Raw genomic sequence first — 21,680 nt, forward strand, 5'->3', positions numbered from 1 at the left:
CCAAGGTAGAGTGGAGAGTCATTGGGCTTAGTGGTAACCAGGGCAGAGTGGAGAGGTATTGGGCTTAGTGGTAACCAGGGTAGAGTGGAGAGGTATTGGGCTTAGTGGTAACCAGGGTAGAGTGGAGAGGTATTGGGCTTAGTGGTAACCAGGGCAGAGTGGAGAGTTATTGGGCTTAGTGGTAACCAGGGTAGAGTGGAGAGTTATTGGGCTTAGTGGTAACCAGGGTAGAGTGGATAGTTATTGGGCTTAGTGGTAACCAGGGTAGAGTGGAGAGTTGTTGGGCTTAGTGGTAACCAGGGTAGAGTGGAGAGGTATTGGGCTTAGTGGTAACCAGGGTAGAGTGGAGAGTTATTGGGCTTAGTGGTTACCAGGGCAGAATGGAGAAACTGTGTTTCCTACTGCTGACCACTATATAGTCTTCACTTCCCACATTTCCTGAATGATGATCGATCACAGCTTTAGATTATAGGCAGTTCTGAAGGTTAGTATCTTATGAGGAAGGAGGTTTAAACATCTGACAGACAAGTCACAGATGTCTTCATCGGGCACCTCATCGTCATCGATGTTTACAGCTCCTCTTCCTCCTCCTCCTCCTCCTCCTCCTCCTCCTCCTCCGTAGGTAGGCTGGATCGCCCACTACTGAACTGTAGCACCCACCTGGGTGATGATTCGTGGGACTGTAAAAGCCCCTTTACAAAGCGAGCCATCTTGGGTGAGATGTCAGTCTGTGAGCTGTCAGCTGATCTATGAATTGGTGCCCCCAACTTCCACGACCCAGACTGCTTTTCTTTATGTCTGGAGAGTTTCAGTGTTTGGAGTGTCCTGTCCACCCACCCCTCCCCCTAATCCTCCACCCACCCCTCCCTCTAAACCTCCACCCACCCCTCACAATCCCATTTGACATTATTCCAGATAGCCTGTTGAACTAGGTACCCATCCATAATGGAATATCTCACTGCCACACAGGCATGGCTTGCCCTTCATCGCCCATCTCTCCTCCTCCTCCTCCTCCTCCTCCTCTGTGTGATGTTTAAACAGACCAGAATTGCATGATGTGACTAGCAAACATTTACAGGCTTTCCAGGACACTGTAATTGTCACTTATGCTGCCAACTCTGGATAGATGGTGGTGACAAGAAACAGCACAGAGACATATAGCCTACACCCCAACACGTTAGATACACCAACCCAAAGAGCCCAACAAGCCACAGAGCCTAAAGGCCAACAAGCCACAGAGCCTAAAGGCCAAAAAGCCACAGAGCCTAAAGGCCAAAAAGCCACAGAGCCTAAAGGCCAAAAAGCCACAGAGCCTAAAGCCCAAAAAGCCACAGAGCCTAAAGGCCAAAAAGCCACAGAGCCTAAAGGCCAAAAAGCCACAGAGCCTAAAGGCCAACAAGCCACAGAGCCTAAAGGCCAAAAAGCCACAGAGCCTAAAGGCCAAAAAGCCACAGAGCCTAAAGGCCAAAAAGCCACAGAGCCTAAAGGCCAAAAAGCCACAGAGCCTAAAGCTCAGAATGTGCTTTAATTCCATTTTGTTTTAATGCCGTAAAGAGGAGACATTACCTTTATGGCTTCATCCAAATGGTATTTTAACCCTGAGCAATCCAACACTGAAAGTGTCCCAAAGAAACAACTGAAGACAAGAGTCAATGGTTTTCCCTTCTGTTCGGGTTAGTTTGAGAGCTGTGTTGCTGCTGTGGTAAACAGCTTGTATCAAACGTCTCAGAGACCAGATGTGTATTTCAAATGGCACCCTATTCCCTAGAGCTGTGGTCAAAAGTAACGTTATTATATTGGGAATTGGGTGCTATTTGGGACTCAGACAGACAGTATCTCAAGACGGCCTGACGGGAGACAGGCAGGTAGAGGACTGGCGTTCAGAGGTGTGAGAATTGTTAGTTTAGACAAGACAACATGTCTATGACGAGATGTTCTAGTGAATATCCTATAACTGCTATGGGGACTGGGACTTGTAACACTGTAGACAAATCCCTTCTTTAAAAAAAAACTTCCGTAGTGGGGTATCTGTCCTTTATCATTATATAGAATGTGGTTTAGAATTCTGTGTAAGGGGTTGGAATGATAGATAGCGATGGCTGTATTCAAGATGTCTCAAACTAGTCACACTTAGGTTTCTACCACCTCCTCTGAAAGATGTGCTGCTTTTCAAAGGCCCTGCATGGTTTTTTTACTGAGGCTTTAATGGTTTTGGGATATTGCCTGTTCTTTTTTTTTTTTTTGGAGCGCTTCTGTGTGGAGGTGGTTTGGAAGGAAAGGAGGAAGACGGAGGGGAGGCAATTCCAGGCCAACTCAACACATCTGGAATAAATAAGGCCTGGAGGTATGCAGGACTGCAGCAGCTCACAGAGAGGTCTTTGGTCCAGCATCATTCTTTTATTTTTTCTTTTCTTCAGTTGCACAACTGAATGCATTCAACCGACTGAGGGGTGAAAGGGGGGTTTGGGAGTTAACTGGGCAAAACAACAGATTTTTTTAGCTTGCCCGGCTCGGGGATTCGAACCAGCGACCTTTCGGTTGGTTACTGGCCCAACTGCCGCCCCATTAGCTCAGTACTTGGGACAATACAGACAAGCCGGAGAGAGACTACTTTGGGGTTTTATGGGATATTTTCTCAAAGGGAGAGAATTTTAACTTCTTGTGATGTTACCTCGTAAATTGACTTTTATTTGTTCTGTGGGTTAAAGTACAGTGACTACTGTAGGAGTCTGTTTGTGGGTTGATCTGGTGTTGCTGGGGGGGTTGAGAGAAAAAGAGACATAGAGAACAGGGAGAAAGAGAGAGAGAGAGACAGAGAGAGAAGTAGAGAGACAGAGAGGCAGAGAGAGAGAGCAAGAGAGAGAAAGAGAGAAAGGAAGAGGGAGAGATAGAGACGTGTGGCTATAACAAGTGGTGCAAGGCCTCCTAATGTGTTCAGCAAGTTGACTAGCACCGCCCCCCTAGGACCCCCACCTGGCCACCAAGCAGGAACAGGAAACGGCAACATCAGCACATCCTTTCAACACAGGCCAGATGTTGCTAGGGAGATGATGAAATTATAATATGATGAAAATTGTAGACAGTGATATTCTTTTAAATTTTTTTTTATAAAAATGCAGTGTTTGTTGTTGTTGTTAACCCCTCTGAACAGGTGTGGGGGAAATGGTCTTCGAGAAATGTCTGTCCAGTAAGAATCATTCTCATCTCGGCTTCTGTTCAAACGACTGTCTTTCTAACCAGACAACTCCCCTTTGATGTAGAGAGAGGTTCTTTATGGCGGTTCAAATCCGTAGGCTGTAGAGAGTTTACATGGTTCACCACTGCTTGAATCTGAAAGGGGAATTAGAATGTCTTCTAGAACAGAATGATTTCTAGAATAATAGAATTGAATGACTTCTAGAATAGAATGATTTCTAGAATAATAGAATTGAATGACTTCTAGAATAGTTATTTAATTTCTATACTTCTTCCATCCGTAGAGTCTGTTATTCCTTCGTCAGTGCATTTTTGGCCTAGTCTCCAATGGTTTCATTGTATGGTTGTCTTAAGAGTGACTCAGAGATACATCAGGGCTTTATAACAAAGGCTTCATTATTAAGCCCTGTAAAACACTTTTCCCACAGAGAGAAAGGGAGGGAGGTAGAGCCGAGTTGGATCAGACCATCTTCCTGTTACTTTGTCAATGAATCCAACACTCGGAGAGCCCCATCAGACTTTGTATTAAATTCCCTTCTATTTAAATCAAATCAAAAATCGAATCAAATGTATTTATAAAGCCGTTCTTAAATCAGCTGATATCTCAAAGTGCTGTACAGAAACCCAGCCTAAAACCCCAAACAGCAAGCAATGCAGGTGTAGAGTGTGCAACAGATCAGCACCTCAGGAGTAAATGTCAGTTGGCTTTTCACAGCCGATCATTGAGTATCTCTGCCACTCCTGCTGTCTCTAGAGAGTTGAAAACAGCAGGTCTGGGACAGGTAGCACGTCCGGTGAACCTATTTCTATGTCTTTCTACCTACAAAGACTGCGGTCAAACTTATAACAGTTCTACTGTCAATGGATCAAACACTCTGAGATTAACCCCGTTTTGTCATCATCACTAAAGTTTCAGTCAGAATATTGCGTATCAAATTCCTTCTTTGAGTGAGATTTGGGACCAAACCATTAGACCTATTCTTCCACTGTCAATGGATCCCCTCCCAAATGTGCATTTTTTTACCCCCTTGCGTGGTATCCAAGTGTTACTATCTTGTCTCATTGCTACAACTCCTGAAATGGGAGAGACGAAGGTCAAAAGCCACACGTCCTCCAAAACACAACCCAACCAAGCCGCACTGCTTCTTAACACAGCGTGCATCCAACCCGGAAGCCAGCCGCACCAATGTGTCGGCACACCCTCCCCTAACCCGGACAATGCGTCACCCTGTAGGACACCCAATCACAGCCAGATGTGATACAGCCTGGATTTGAACCAAGAACTGTAGTGACACCTCTTGTACTGAGATGCAGCGTCTTAGACCACTGCACCACTTAGGACCTTAACAAGGTCGCGGCCGGCTGCAACAAAGCCTGGGCTCGATACCCAGGGTCTCCGGTGGTACACTGCGATGCAGTGCCCTAGACCACTGCGCCACCCGGGAGGCCCCAATGGAACCAATTTGACTGAGAATGCTGTTGATAATCATCATTAAACCAGTGAGCTATGAATTCTTGTCCTAATAGCCTGTTTTATCTACGTTCTTTTTGGAGACACAGGTTTTAAATGAGGGCACCATTTGGTACGCAGTTAGCTTGGTTTCCGTCTCTGTTTAACTATTACATTCCAGTCCTTGCCACTCCTGTAATTTGCCAAAGATAGATCTAATTTTGACCAGAGCCCATTTCTACATATATATTTTTTTTCTCTCTCTCCCGAAAGGCCAATCCTCACCATTGATTTGCGTGGCCATAGAGCTCTATTTTCACGTCATGTGACCACAGCACCGCCTGGAGTTAAACGCTACATGGCGTTGGCACTTGGATTGGAACCGATGCTGTGGTCACATGACATTAAGATACAGAGGTCTTTGGTCACGCACACCAGCGGTGGGAACAATGCATATGCTGAAAATACCTCATCCTTACTGTACAATACAGTGTTGAAGCTTTGGCGGTATTTTACTTCCACTGGTTCTAGAACACTTTGTTAAAGGTCCTAAGTGGTGCAGTGGTCTAAGACGCTGTATCTCAATACAAGAGGTGTCACTACAGTTCCTGTGTCACATCTGGCTGTGATTGGGAGTCCTACAGGGCAGCGCACAATTGTCCCAACGTTGTCTGGGGTAGGCCAGTTAACAAATAAGAGTTTGTTCTTAACTGGCTCGCCTTGTTTAATATGTTTTTTTTATTTTTTAAAAGGTCAATGGCATCATGAACTTTACGAAGTACCAGGACATTTTAACCTAAAACCTGGTTGCCTCTGCCATTAGACACTTGGCCACAAGAGGATCATCAAGCAATAACCCCAAAATCAACAAAGAAATGGTTGACCACGAAATCAACATTTTACAATGGCCATCTCAGTCTCTGGACTTGAACCCCATTAAAAACCTGTGGTTTGATTTGAAGAGGTTCAGTCAATAAGAACAGATTAAGGATATCAAGGATCTGGAAAGATTCTGTATGGGGGAACGGTCTAAAATCCCTCCCAATGTGTTCTCCAATCTCATAAAACATTTTAGAAAAAGAGTCAGTGTTGTTATCCTCGCAAGTGGAGGGTACTGGAGTATTGAAAACAGGAATTCCAATCATTTCCACCCCCATCTTTTTGAGATCTTTTTCTCTGAGCAATTGTTTTAGTATTAAATTACACAATTGTTCAAATTTTACATGCAAAATTATCTATTTTATATCGTCTTTTTTGGGGTGACATAAAGGGCGGACTGGGACCAGATATCGGCCTGGGAATTTCTAACACACCGGCCCATTATTTCCTTATTAGCTAAATAATGATACTTTCACAATTTAGACTGGGTCTTATAAGATAAGAGGTTCAGAGACACATTGCGTCCCAAATGGCATCCTATTCCATATTTAGTCCACTACTTTTAGCCAGGGCTCCGGTCAAATGTAGTGCACTATATAGGGAATAGGGTCCCATAGGGCTCTGGTCTAAAGTAGTGCACTATATAGGGAATAGGGTCCCATAGGGCTCTGGTCAAAAGTAGTGCACTACATAGGGAATAGGGTCCCATAGGACTCTGGTCTAAAGTAGTGCACTATATAGGGAATAGGGTCCCATAGGGCTCTGGTCTAAAGTAGTGCACTATATAGGGAATAGGGTTCCATAGGGCTCTGGTCTAAAGTAGTGCACTATATAGGGAATAGGGTTCCATAGGGCTCTGGTCTAAAGTAGTGCACTATATAGGGAATAGGGTTCTATAGGGCTCTGGTCTAAAGTAGTGTACTATATAGGGAATAGGGTTCTATAGGGCTCTGGTCTAAAGTAGTGTACTATATAGGGAATAGGGTCCCATAGGACTCTGGTCTAAAGTAGTGCACTATATAGGGAATAAGGTGCCGTTTGGGACACATCTTCTTATGTGATGTAGATTCTGTTAGGTCATGTCCTAGGTTGACTCTTCTCTCGGTATGAGTGGCACGTTCTCTACATCTTGTGAGGTTTTAGCAAACTGACAAGATCTTAGCTAATGGCAAGCTTTTTGTGGACGTCCACGTCAGCGTTCGCCCTAGAGGGGACATGTGATACCGCCCAAGCTCACCCAAACCAATACACAAACTCAGTGTGATGTCACTCACCGCCAGGAACAAACCGTTAGCGTCAAAGGGCTTCCTTTAAAAGGCTTTGAGTGGACTGTCCTCAGATGTTACAGTACATACCTGAACTATGTATCGCCTCACCTTTAACCTTTCAGTAGCAACTCACTGTTGGTTTAGGGACACGTAGACAGCTCTATATACAGTATGGGCTTCTGCAGTAAAGGATCCGCGTAAATCACCTGAGGAACTGGGACGTTGTCAACTACTGTGTCCCAAATTGGATCCTATTCCCTATATAGTGCACTACTTTAGACCAGAGCCCTATAGAACCCTATTCCCTATATAGTACACTACTTTAGACCAGAGCCCTATGGGACCCTATTCCCTATATAGTACACTACTTTTGACCAGAGCCCTATGGGACCCTATTCCCTATATAGTGCACTACTTTTGACCAGAGCCCTATGGTGCACTACATAGGGATTAGGGTTCCATTTAGGATGTTATCAATGTGTAAATGAAGTAAAGAGACCTCCTGTGTGTACGGCTCCTTTAAAACTTAGTCCTGCTATTAGTCTGCTTTACATTCCCCATAATCATACTGTATATCTATTAGGCTGCTTTACATTCCCCATAATCATACTGTATATCTATTAGTCTGCTTGACATTCCCCATAATCATACTGTATATCTCTATAACCCTTTACATTCCTCATAATCATACTGTATATCTATTAGGCTGCTTTACATTCCCCATAATCATACTGTATATCTCTATAACCCTTTACATTCCCCATAATCATACTGTATATCTATTAGACCCTTTACATTCCCCATAATCATACTGTATATCTATTTGACCCTTTACATTCCCCATAATCATACTGTATATCTATTAGACCCTTTACATTCCCCATAATCATACTGTATATCTATTTGACCCTTTACATTCCCCATAATCATACTGTATATCTATTAGACCCTTTAGGGATTGGGATAATCAGAGAGTATATCTGCTTTACATTCCCCATAATCATACTGTATATCTCTATGATCCTTTACATTCCCCATAATCATACTGTATATCTATTTGACCCTCAGGGGAGGGAGGGATATATAAGAGAGTACCTCTTGATCTTTGCATTCCAGTCAGTTTTTTTGACCCTCAGGGATTGAGAGAGAGAGAGAGAGAGAGAGAGAGAGAGAGAGAGAGAGAGAGAGAGACAGAGACAGAGACAGAGACAGAGACAGAGACAGAGACAGAGACAGAGACAGAGACAGAGAGAGAGAGGTGAAAGAGGAAGGCCATCTGGTAAACACCTCACCAGGAGGACGAGGTCAGTATCTGGGTGAGTGAAGGACGAACAGCAGTCCTTCAGTTCCATTAATAGAAAAGGTTCTCAGCAGTGTTAAACTGCCTGTAAAACCTCAACCTCACTATGCCAGACCCTCTCCAAAGTCCTAGTAATCAGCAACACTCTCTCTATCTATCTATTTTTCCCTCCCTTCCTCTCCCCCACTCTCCCTCCCTCTCTCTCCCCCAGTCTCCCTCCCTCCCTTCCTCCCCCCAGTCTCCCTCCCTCCCTTCCTCTCCCCCCTCTCTCCCCCCAGTCTCCCTCCCTCCCTCTCTCTCTCCCCCACTCTCCCTCCCTCTTTCTCCCCCATCCCTCCCTCCCTCCCTCCCTCTCTCTCCCCCACTCTCCCTCCTTCCCTCTCTCTCCCCCCAGTCCAATGTGTCGGCACACCCTCCCCTAACCCGGACAATGCGTCACCCTGTAGGACACCCAATCACAGCCAGATGTGATACAGCCTGGATTTGAACCAAGAACTGTAGTGACTGTAGCTTTACATTCCCCATAATCATACTGTATATCTATTAGACCCTTTACATTCCCCATAATCATACTGTATATCTCTATAACCCTTTACATTCCTCATAATCATACTGTATATCTATTAGACCCTTTACATTCCCCATAATCATACTGTATATCTATTTGACCCTTTACATTCCCCATAATCATACTGTATATCTATTAGGCTGCTTTACATTCCCCATAATCATACTGTATATCTATTAGGCTGCTTTACATTCCCCATAATCATACTGTATATCTATTAGGCTGCTTTACATTCCCCATAATCATACTTTATATCTATTAGGCTGCTTTACATTCCCCATAATCATACTGTATATCTATTAGACCCTTTACATTCCCCATAATCATACTGTATATCTATTTGACCCTTTACATTCCCCATAATCATACTGTATATCTATTAGGCTGCTTTACATTCCCCATAATCATACTGTATATCTCTATGATCCTTTACATTCCCCATAATCATACTGTATATCTATTTGACCCTTTACATTCCCCATAATCATACTGTATATCTATTAGGCTGCTTTACATTCCCCATAATCATACTGTATATCTCTATGATCCTTTACATTCCCCATAATCATACTGTATATCTATTTGACCCTCAGGGGAGGGTGGGATATATAAGAGAGTACCTCTTGTCTTTGCATCCAGTCAGTTTTTTCTAATTGAGAGAGAGAGAGAGAGAGAGAGAGAGAGAGAGAGAGAGAGAGAGAGAGAGAGAGAGAGAGAGAGAGAGAGAGAGAGAGAGAGAGAGAGAGAGAGAGAGAGAGAGAGAGAGAGAGAGAGAGAGAGAGAGAGAGAGAGAAGAGAGGAAGGCCATCTGGTAAACACCTCACCAGGAGGACGAGGGCAGTATCTGGGTGAGTGGAGGACGAACAGCAGTCCTTCAGTTCCATTAATGGAAAAGGTTCTCAGCAGTGTTAAACTGCCTGTAAAACCTCAACCTCACTATGCCAGACCCTCTCCAAAGTCCTAGTAATCAGCAACACTCTATCTATCTATTTTTCCCTCCCTTCCTCTCCCCCACTCTCCCTCCCTCTCTCTCCCCCAGTCTCCCTCCCCCTCTCTCCCCCCAGTCTCCCTCCCTCCCTTCCTCTCCCCCACTCTCCCTACCTCCCTCTCTCTCCCCCCCAGTCTCCCCCACTCTCCCTCCCTCCCTCTCTCTCTCTCCCCCCACTCTCCCTCCCTCATTCTCCCCCATCCCCCCTCCCTCCCTCCCTCCCTCCCTCCCCCTCCCTCCCTCCCTCCCTCCCTCCCTCCCTCCCTCCCTCCCTCCCTCCCTCTCTCTCCCCCCAGTCTCCCTCCCTCCCTCTCCCCCCCCACTCCCTCCCTCCTCTCCCCCCACTCTCCCTCCCCCCTCCCTCTCCCCCACTCTCCCTCCCTCCCTCTCCCCCCCAGTCTCTGACCAGCAGTACTGGATAGGGGGACCTATGAGACCCATTGACTGACCCCATACGTCTTTACTGCCCCACTGCGGAAGTTTCTTATAAAACCACTGTTGTTTTCACATGCCGTAAACTATGTAGGCTATAGGTGTGGTAAAACCTGTCAAAACCCCATCAGGTTTTCTTCAACTAAACATGTCTATTTGGGGTGGCTGGTAGCCTAGTGGTTAGAGTGTTGGGCCAGTAACCAGCAGGTAGCCTAGTGGTTAGAGTGTTGGGCCAGTAACCAGCAGGTAGCCTAGTGGTTAGAGTGTTGGGCCAGTAACCAGCAGGTAGCCTAGTGGTTAGAGTGTTGGGTCAGTAACCAGCAGGTAGCCTAGTGGTTAGAGTGTTGGGTCAGTAACCAGCAGGTAGCCTAGTGGTTAGAGCGTTGGGTCAGTAACCAGCAGGTAGCCTAGTGGTTAGAGTGTTGGACCAGTAACCAGCAGGTAGCCTAGTGGTTAGAGTGTTGGACTAGTAACCAGCAGGTAGCCTAGTGGTTAGAGTGTTGGGTCAGTAACCAGCAGGTAGCCTAGTGGTTAGAGCGTTGGGTCAGTAACCAGCAGGTATTCTAGTGGTTAGAGCGTTGGGTCAGTAACCAGCAGGTAACCTAGTGGTTAGAGTGTTGGGTCAGTAACCAGCAGGTAGCCTAGTGGTTAGAGTGTTGGGACGGCAGGTAACCTAGTGGTTAGAGTGTTGGGTCAGTAACCAGCAGGTAGCCTAGTGGTTAGAGTGTTGGGTCAGTAACCAGCAGGTATTCTAGTGGTTAGAGTGTTGGGACGGCAGGTAGCCTAGTGGTTAGAGTGTTGGGTCAGTAATAGAAAGGTTGCTAGATCAAATCAACTGAGCTGACAAGGTTAAAAAAATATGTCTTTCTGCTCCTGAACAAGGCAGTTAACCCACTGTTCCTAGGCCATCATTGGAAATAAGAATTTGTTCTTAACTGACTTGCCTGGTCAAATTAAACAATTTAAAAATTGAGTGTACCTGCTCTATTGCAATGTTAAAGTATAGTGATGACTCTGTGGTGTACCACAACCCATAGCATTACATGTAAGGGAATCTCTGTGCTTTCGCCCCCTGAGATTAAAGGGCAATTCAGACACTTTTTCAACCTCATATTCATTATCAAATCAAATTCAAATCAAATGTATTTATATAGCCCTTTGTACATCAGCTGATATCTCAAAGTGCTGTACAGAAACCCAGCCTAAAACCCCAAACAGCAAGCAATGCAGGTGTAGAAGCAGGAAGGAAAAAGCTCCCTAGAAAGGCCAAAACCTAGGAAGAAACCTAGAGAGGAACCAGGCTATGAGGGGTGGCCAGTCCTCTTCTGGCTGTGCCGGGTGGAGATTATAACAGAACATGGCCAAGATGTTCAAATGTTCATAAATGACCAGCATAGTCAAATAATAATAATCACAGGCAGAACAGTTGAAACTGGAGCAGCAGCACGGCCAGGTGGACTAGGGACAGCAAGGAGTCATCATGCCAGGTAGTCCTGAGGCATGGTCCTAGGGCTCAGGTCCTCCGAGAGAGAGAAAGAAAGAGAGAAAGCGAGAATTAGAGAGAGCACACTTAAATTCACACAGGACACCGGATAAGACAGGAGAAGTACTCCAGATATAACAAACTGACCCTAGCCCCCCGACACATAAACTACTGCAGCATAAATACTGGAGGCTGAGACAGGGGGGGGTCAGGAGACACTGTGTCCCAATCCGATGATACCCCCTGGACAGGGCCAAACAGGAAGGATATAACCCCACCCACTTTGCCAAAGCACAGCCCCCACACCACTAGAGGGATATCTTCAACCACCAACACAAAGATCCCCAAGGGGGGGACGGACGGACGGACGCCAAGCATTATCTCCAGCACCAAGGACCAAGGACCTCCATGTGTGAAAACAATGCATTTCTATGATCTGTGGGGGGTTTTTTTAAACGTGTGATTTTTAAAACCTGCAACAAGTTTCTAACCAGAAGGAGGGTATTTTCACCACGAATCTCAGTGTTTGAAAATCACTGTTTTCATTTTTTTTTTTTTTTTTGAAGATGATGTCATCGAGTAGAACTTTTTTTCCTTTCTGTTTTTTTGTTCTCCCTTTCTACATAGTAAATGCTCAGTTTTCACATACGTAGACTCGGGTTTGTTGCTGGAGAGGATGAAGATGAAAAGTGGCGGAATTACCCTTTAAAGCTAGATCTACTATGTTAGATCAAAGATATTTTCAAATATATTATCAAATCAAATGTTATTGGTCACATACTAGCTTTAGGGTCTTTTAGGGTCTTGTGTTTTTATAAAAAATTCCTACTCTATGTACTCAATCGACAAATACAATATATTTGTTATACTGCTACCATTTGAATAAATATTTACGCTTCTCTATCGCCCTGTGAAAATACTAAACACTTGTCCCTCTCCTCTCTTCACAGCTGACCCAGTGGATGTACTCAAGGCTCTGGACTTCCACAGCTCTCCGGATGGCGTCCGTAAAGTCACAGGCTTCTGCACTCACCGGAGAGGATCTAAACCTGACATAGCCTTCCGCGTAGGAAAACAGGCGCAGATCAGCGCTCCCAGCATGCAACTCTTTCCAGGTGACCTAACTGCTCCCCCGTAGATCAGGGATGGGATGATCCATTTTATTTTTTACTATTGTCTGTTCGAATAGTAGAATACACAAGGTGCCATTTTAGAAATGTAGTTTTGCATCAGCAGTTTTTCTCTTGTTTTATCGGTCACTCAATGTCAGCTAATAGTTTTTTAGATTGGTAAGTTTGTGTAGTGGTCAGCTATCTAAAGTTGTAGTCTCACACACTCACACACACACACACACACACCCACACCCACACACACACACACACACACACACTCACACACACACACTCACACTCACACACTCACACACACACTCACACTCACACACACACACACACTCACACACACACACACACACACACACACACACACACACACACACACACACACACACACACACACACACACACACACACACACCATGAACACGTATTCACCACTCACTCTAGACCTCTTATTTCTCACACACAGAACAGGATTTATGCAGTGTGACATTTTGCTATATCGAGTTTGTCTCGTAAAGTGATGTTTTTTTCCCCTCTAGTGCTTTGGGACCCTAGACTAGCGCTACGCATTTGGCAGGAAGTTAACGGGACGGGTTTTCTTCTTCTTCGTCTCCTTTCTCACTGAAATCACACAGCACACTGAGTCATAGGGAGTGTCCCAAATGGCACCCTATTCCCTATGGGCCCTGGTGTCAAAAGTAGTGCACTACAATACATAGGGAATAGGGTACCATTTGGGAATGCCAGACTAGGAGGGAGACGAAGCAGAGGTCTGGTGACCAGCACTGGTGGGGGGCTTGATGTGAGAAATAATTTATTGTTTTAGGACAGAATCCATTTGGAGAGACAGAAAGCTCTTTCATGGTGTTTCCATGGTGGTACTATCCTAAACTGCTGACTGTGTACAAGTTCATACACAGTGCTAAACAGGATTATAGGAGCGTGGTCGTTAGTTGCAATAGTACTTCTAACCTGACAGATATATTCAGTTTTTATTTCAGTATTTATCAGTGCCATCCCTTCAAAATCAAATCACATTGTACTAATCACATACACAGTTTACACGCATGTGTAAAAGGTGAAATGCCCTTTGGTGTAATTGACATATTTAATGTAGGAAAAGAGTACTGCAAATACCAAAGTATAGGGCCAATACCAGTGTCACCAGCAAAGCACCCCCATACCATCAAAACCAAAAAAATCAGAAATTTGAAATGACAGATTTCCACGGGTCAAATGTCCATTTCTTGGCCCAAGCAAGTCTCCTCTTCTTATTGGTGTCCTTCAGTAGTGGTTTCTTTGCAGCAAGTCGACCATGAAGACCTGATTCACACAGTCTCCTCTGGACAGTTGATGTTGAGATGTGTCTGTTACTTGAACTCTGTGAAGCATTTATTTGGGCTGCAATTTCAGAGGCTGGTAACTCTAATGAACTTATCCTCTGCAGCAGAGGTAACTCTAGGTCTTCCTTTCCTGTGGCGGTCCTCATGAGAACCAGTTTCATCATAGTGCTTGATGGTTTTTGCGACTGCACTCGAAGAAACTTGAAATGTTTAGGATTGACTGACCTTCGTGTCTTAAAGTAATGACACCTGGGGCGGCAGGGTAGCCTAGTGGTTAGAGCATTGGACTAGTAACCGGAAGGTTGCAAGTTCAAACCTCTGAGCTGACAAGGTACAAATCTGTCGTTCTGCCCATGCACAGGCAGTTAACCCACTGTTCCTAGGCCGTCATTGAAAATAAGAATTTGTTCTTAACTGACTTGCCTAGTTAATTAAAGATAAAATAAAAAACACAACTGATTGGCTCAAACAAGTGGGAAAGAAATGCCATAAATTAACATTTTATTTATTTATTTAACTAGGCAAGTCAGTTAAGAACAAATTCTTATTTTCAATAACAGCCTAGGAACAGGAACCCTAGGTACCCTGCCTGTTCAGGGGCAGAACGACAGATTTGTACCTTGTCGCCTCGGGGGTTTGAACTTGCAACCTTCCAGTTACTAGTCCAACGCTCTACTAGGCCAACGCTCTACTAACCACTAGGCTACCCTGCCGCCCGTTTAACAATGCACACCTGTTAATTGAAATGCATTCCAGGTGACTAACACATGAAGCTGGTTGAGAGAATGCCAAGAGTGTGCAAACCTGTTATCAAGGAAAGCAGTGTCTACTTTGAAGAATCTCAAATATAAAATATTTTGATTTGTTTAATACATTTGGTTACTACATGATTCCATACAGTATGTGTTATTTCATCGTTTTGATGTCTTCACTATTACTATTAGGAAAATGTTTAAATATAGAAAAACCCTTGAATGAGTAGGTGTGTCCAATCTTTTGACTGGTACTGTATATACAGGTTGAAGTCGAAAGTTTACATATACTTAGGTTGGAGTCATTAAAACTCGTTTTTCAACCACTCAACAAATTTCTTGTTAACAAAATATAGTTTTGGCAAGTCCGTTATGACATCTACTTTGTGCATGGCACAAGTAATTTATCCAATAATTGTTTACAGGCAGATTATTTCACTTATAATTCACTGTATCACAATTCCAGTGGGTCAGAAGTTTACATACACTAAGTGGACTGCCTTTAAACAGCTTGGAAACTTCCAGAAAAATATGTCATGGCTTTAGAAGCATCTTTAGAAGCAGGCTAATTTACATCCTTTGAGTCAATTGGAGGTGTACCTATGGATGTATTTCAAGGCCTACCTTCAAACTCAGTGCCTCTTTGCTTGACATCATGGGAAAATCAAAAGAAATCAGCCAAGACCTCAGGAAAAAAAATGTAGACCTCCACAAGTCTGGTTCATCCATGGGAGCAATTTCCAAATGCCTGAAGGTACCACATTCACCTGTACAAACATTAGTACGCAAGTATAAACACCATGGGACCACGAAGCCGTCATACCACTCAGGAAGGAGATGTTCTGTCTCCTAGAGATGAACTTACTGTGGTGCGAAAAGTGCAAATCAATCCCAGAACAACAGCAAAAGACCTTGTGACGATGCTGGAGGTAACTGATGCAAAAGTATCTGTATCCACAGTAAAACGAGTCCTATATTGACATAACCTGAAAGGCCGCTCAGCAAGGAAGAAGCCACTGCTCCAAAACCGCCATAAACAAGCCAGACTACGGTTTGCAACTGCACAGGGGGACAAAGATTATACTTTTTGGAGAAATGTTCTTTGGTCTGATGAAACAAAAATAGAACTGTTTGGCCATAATGACCATCGTTATGCTTGGAGGAAATAGGGGAAGGGTTGTAAGCCGAAGAACACCATCCCAACTGTGAAGAACGGGGGTGGCAGCATCATGTTGTGGGGGGGCTTTGCTGCAGGAGGGACTGGTGCACTTCACAAAATAGATGGCATCATGAGGGAGGAAAATTATGTCGATATATTGAAGCAACATCTCAAGACATTAGTCAGGAAGTTAAAGCTTAGTCACAAATGGGTCTTTCAAATGGACAATGTCCCCAAGCAAACTTCCAAATTTGTAGCAAAATGGCTTAAGGACAACAAAGTCAAGCTATTGGAGTGGCCATCACAAAGCCCTGGCCTCAATCCTATAGAAAATTTGTGGGCAGAACTGAAAAAGTGTGTGCGAGCAAGGAGGCCTACAAACCTGTCTCAGTTACACCAGCTCTGTCAGGAGGAATGGGCCAAAAATCACCCAATTTATTTTGGGAAGGTTGTGGAATGCTACCTGAAACATTTGACCCAAGTTAAACAATTTAAAGGCAATGCTACCAAATACTAATTGAGTGTATGTAAACTTCTGACCCACTGGGAATGTGATGAAAGGAATAAAATCTGAAATAAATCATTCTCTCTACTATTATTCTGACATTTCAAATTCTTAGAATAAAGTGATAATCAGAACTGACCTAAGACAGGGCTTTTTTACTAGGATGAAATGTCCAGAATTGTGAAAAACTGAGTTTAAATATAATTGGCTAAGGTGTATGTAAACTTCCGACTTCAACTGTATATAGTATACAGGATTCTTTGACATTGTTCAATGCCTTTGCCAGCTATAAAACAAAACGGCAGAAATATGTTGAAAACAGCTACTGCAGCATTTATTTAGCGATTTAATTTACTATTTTCATTCACAAATGCGAGTGAATACCACTAGTGCCAAAATCTAAAAGGGTGTTAATTTTAGGACCTGCTCGTGTGCCCTCTTTCTGGTTGAAAAATATCGACAGTTTAAGATGCTAGTTGCCTACTTGCCCCGTAATGGAAAGATACGGTACAATATACAACTTCACTAGGAACAGATGCTTGTTAAAGTCATTTTACCAGTGAGTGAGTGTTGGTTCTTTGTCAAATTGGCCAGACAGCAAAGGGGGAAAAAAATCAAGGCAGAAAATAGCCGGAGATTACATTAACAATGAGATTTTCTGTGATTATTTGCCGAAAATATTTGCCTTTGAAGCCTTACTGGTATTAAAGACTGGAAATTTCTGTCAAATAGGATTGAATGGAATGGGTGGAGTGGAGTATCCCATGGGATTGGTAATGGTAGCATTCTGCCATAGAGCGCTCTGTCTGAGGAGAACATTTCAGCTATTATGACATCACCAGTAGCCAATTATAATTTTTTTGTCTTTAAACTCTATTAAAAGGGCTGTAGGTAGGAAGTAGGACCCCCTATCTGAGATACCTACTGCAGCCCTCATCCTCCACATGCAACACCTGTTCTGCCAGTCACATTCTGTTAAAGGTCCCCAGAGCACACACATCCCTGGGTCGCTCCTCTTTTCAGTTCGCTGCAGCTAGCGACTGGAACGAGCTGCAACAAACACTCAAACTGGACGGTTTTATCTCCATCTCTTCATTCAAAGACTCAATCATGGACAGTCTTACTGACAGTTGTGGCTCGTTCACGTGATGTATTGTTGTCTCTACCTTCTTGCTCTTTGTGCTGTTGTCTGTGCCTAATAATGTTTATACCATGTTTTGTGCTGCTACCATGTTTTCATGCTACCATGTTGTTGTTATGTTGTGTTGCTACCACGCTGTGTTGTCATGTGTTGCTGCCATGTTATGTTGTTGTCTTAGGTTTCTCTTTATGTTGTGTTGTCTCTCTTGTCGTGATGTGTGTATTGTCCTTTATGTGTCATTTTTAACCCCAGCCCCAGTCCCCGCAGGAGGCCTTTCTGCCTGTTAGGTCGTCACCGTTGTTAGGTCGTCACCGTTGTTAGGTCGTCACCGTTGTTAGGTCGTCACCGTTGTTAGGTCGTCACCGTTGTTAGGTCCTCACCGTAAATAATAATTTGTTCTTATCTGACTTGCCTAGTTAAATAAAGGTTAAATAAAGGTTACATAAATTCTAAAATAAATATTGGATGGTTAAAGAACTACATTTGTTAGGAATGTTATCTTTCACACGTCTTGTCAAATGTATGTGCGATTAGATCACTTCTGACTCTTTCAAGATTAGCCAGCTGTTGTTATAAATACTTAAAGTACCCGGCAACAAAGGTCACATTTAAACTGGGGGTTAAGTTATTTTTATCTAATATGTGGGATACAATTAAAGGCACAATCTGTCATTTTAACAGCCTTACCCTTCCACTTTGTCTGGTAGACTAAAGGATGTAGCTGGGGTAAAATAACCCCTGTCAAGTAAGTAGACAAATGTATGGATGAAAGAGCTAGCAGTCCATGAGATGGACATGATCATTTAATTGTGGGTATATCTCAAGGATGGGTGTTAAAAAAGGACAAGCCTTGACTTCTGTTATTGTTGATGTACTGTATATTATCAGGAAGTCTCCCAGAATATATGATGATGTCATATTACCGCATCCACCTCGAACCATTCTAACTCTTCTGAGCTAAATTATGTCATATTACTGTATCCACCTATATCGTCTCTGATGGCGAGTTCAAAACAACTGAGAACTCTGGAGAAAAAAAATATTCTGCCTGGGAAAAATCTATTTAAACGGTCATCCTACTCGGAATTTCAACTCGGGAACTCGGGCCTATTTCTAGAGCTCTGACTTTCCGACTTGAAGATCCCTGATGTCATGATTTTAACTCGTATTATTCAGAGTTCCCCGTTGTTTGGAACACGGCATGACACTTCTGTGTATAATGATGTCATTTTACCACGTCCACATTTAACCTCTTTTAACGATCCTGTGTTTGATGATGTCATATTACCGCGCCCACCTCTAAATCTCTATATCTTCTGTCTATCATGACGTCATATTGCAAAGCTACTGTAGCTAACCTGTCCTACCTATTTCGGTAGGGTGTTCCCAGAGGACTTCTCAGGAAGTCTCTTAGCATGTATGATGATGTCATATTACTGCGCCCACCTCTAATCTAACTCTTCTACTATCTTCTCTTCTGACCCGACACATTGATGATTATCGAGGAGTTGGACAATGTAACAGCTAATTGGGTATCCAAATAAACAGAACCAATCAAATATGATTATTTATTTTGTTTTGTTATTTTTTTCCCCCTCTCACCAGGAGGAGCGTTCCCAGAGGACTTCTCAGTGATGTTCACCATCAAGCCCAAGGCAGGCAGACAGTCTTTCCTGCTGTCTGTGTATAACGAGCAGGGGGTCCAGCAGCTGGGTGTGGAGGTGGGACGCTCCCCTGTCTTCCTGTACGAAGACCAACATGGGAAACCTTCCCCAGAGGATTACCCACTGTTCAGATCCATCAACCTCGCTGATGGCAAGTAAGTGAAGTCTGAGACACCTGAGAATCTCATCACTACTCTATCACAAAGCAAGGCCTTTTCTGTTATGGACAAGGTTTGGGTTCAGGGAAGGTTAGGCGCTGTTTGGTTAGCTTAAGGGTTACTCTTTCCTGTGGCAAATAACTGAAGTTTGACCTTTCACTAAGCCGTGATGTTATACAAGGAGTACTGTACATTTGTAACCCACGGGATATGAACCCGCGTCTCCCTCTTTGTCTTAGACAAAGAGGAAATTCTCTCTTGGGTCGAAGGCAGCAACTAGTTTTGAAGTTCGCAGGCGGGACCTACCTTATCATGTGACCATGACTGACTCATGTGTTCTGGGGGTCTATGAGAGGGTCTGTGGACTTACCGCGTTCTTACTGTTGATACACTCCACACATGTCATGTTTAACAAGATGGCCGACCAGATCTGAGTCTCTGTATTTAAGGCTTCTCAGCAGACCCAAGCAAAGCACTGAAAACGAACAATTATTCGATTTATATACTTCATTGTTTAGTGATTGATAACATAAGGAATATAACTGCGAGATGGCTGTCTTTTGAGTTGCCCAATTATTTATTTGGCAGCATTTTGGTGACAGTCTGTTTTTGCCAAATTATTTACAGCTGTCTGCACTGCAATAAACCATCAAAATAGCAGAGCTTCATGAATTACTTAACTTTAAAATGAATATTCTGACAGTGAGGTCTTTGCTAATATGAAACGTTAAGGGAAAATGTGTCTGGAGCAATTGTCTACAGCAAAATGAAATGAAGCATTGGTATGTATCTGTCTTCCAGACCTTAAAGTAAAGTAGAGTGAGTTTTATCGTTTTAGTCTTTATCTAGCTAGTACTCTTTCTGAGAAGAACAAATTATCTTCATCAAGACCAACCTAGTTTTTACCTTTCTTGGCATCTCTCTGACATCTCTTACTACACCAGACTATAGATTATCTCTGACTACTCCAGACTATAGATTATCTCTGACTACTCCAGACTGTAGATTATCTCTGACTATACCAGGCTGTAGATTATCTCTGACTACTCTAGACTGTAGATTATCTCTGACTACACCAGACTGTAGATTATCTCTGACTACTCCAGACTGTAGATTTATCTCTGAATACTCCAGACTGTAGATAATCTCTGACTACACCAGACTGTAGATAATCTCAACCTGTGCTCAGGTTGTAGTGTTCAACAAGCAACAAATACACTTCATACGTTTCATGTTCTCCTCTGTCCGTGTGTAGATGGCATCGCGTGGCCATCAGTGTGGAGAAGAAGAGTGTGACCATCATTGTGGATTGTAAGAAGAAGCTGAGCAGGCCACTGAAGAGGAGCGATGGGGCAGCCATCAACACTGACGGCATCACCGTGTTCGGAACCAGGATTCTGGACGAAGAGGTCTTTGAGGTAAGGACGATGACCATTGCTTGCTATGACGCTGTATTTGGTGGATTGCACGGCTGCCATTTTGCGGCATAACGTCTAAACGCTCTGTGGTTTTATATTTGGTATGTTTTTCAATGATTCTTGAATGTATTCCTTCGTGGGACAGGTCTTTGAGGTAAAGAGGACATTGGCAATTGCTGTTCTGGGGATATTATGTATGTACCTATGGTATGCAATACATGTTGGATTGATGCCTTCTTGGGACAGGTCTCTCTTGTCAAATGGATTATATCACCTATGTAAAATAGATTGGATCACCTTTGTACATAAAGGATCAATTATCTGTTTCTCTTGATCTTGACAAGAGATTTCATGTTTTTTTTTTTAAATATATATATATATATATATTTCTACCTTTTATTTTAAAGACAAGTCAGTTAAGAACATATTCTTATTTACGAAGACGTCCTACCCTATACTCCACATTAGCTTCATGCTCACGTACAGATGTGGTGTTGTCTGTGGCGACAACCACAGAACCCAGTGCTGCTGAAGTTTTTCTCAACCGTCTGGACAGATGATGTTTTATAACAGGTCTCAGTGATACCAGCATGCATTGGAGCCTACTGGCAGTGAGTAATGTTAGTGGTCGTAAAGATAATTGTGTCTTCAGATACCAGTTACTTTATTTGCCCTTTTCATACGATTCTTTCATACATGGTGAACAGTTTTATAGACCGTATAACAGGAGTACTTGGCTTTCTGCGCCTTGGTAGAGCCCTGGACTGTGTTAAGGGAAAATGGCAGTTGTGTGTGTGTGACTTGAAAATGGCAGTTGTGTGTGTGACTTCAAAATGGCAGTAATGTGTGTGACTTC

At 43.4% G+C, this 21,680-nt stretch overlaps 1 protein-coding gene across 1 annotated transcript in view; it reads left to right on the forward strand.

Annotated features, from left to right (window-relative positions):
- Positions 1-21,680, forward strand: part of LOC112238531 (collagen alpha-1(XI) chain) — a 182,083-nt gene that overhangs the window by 6,413 nt on the left and 153,990 nt on the right. The window contains exons 2-4 of the mRNA XM_042329158.1: positions 12,514-12,678; positions 19,190-19,403; positions 20,662-20,824. Coding sequence (XP_042185092.1) covers positions 12,514-12,678; positions 19,190-19,403; positions 20,662-20,824 — 542 coding nt within the window. The remainder of the gene's footprint in view (positions 1-12,513; positions 12,679-19,189; positions 19,404-20,661; positions 20,825-21,680) is intronic.

This window comes from Oncorhynchus tshawytscha, linkage group LG10 (genome assembly GCF_018296145.1).
Source record: "Oncorhynchus tshawytscha isolate Ot180627B linkage group LG10, Otsh_v2.0, whole genome shotgun sequence".
NCBI lineage: Eukaryota > Metazoa > Chordata > Actinopteri > Salmoniformes > Salmonidae > Oncorhynchus > Oncorhynchus tshawytscha.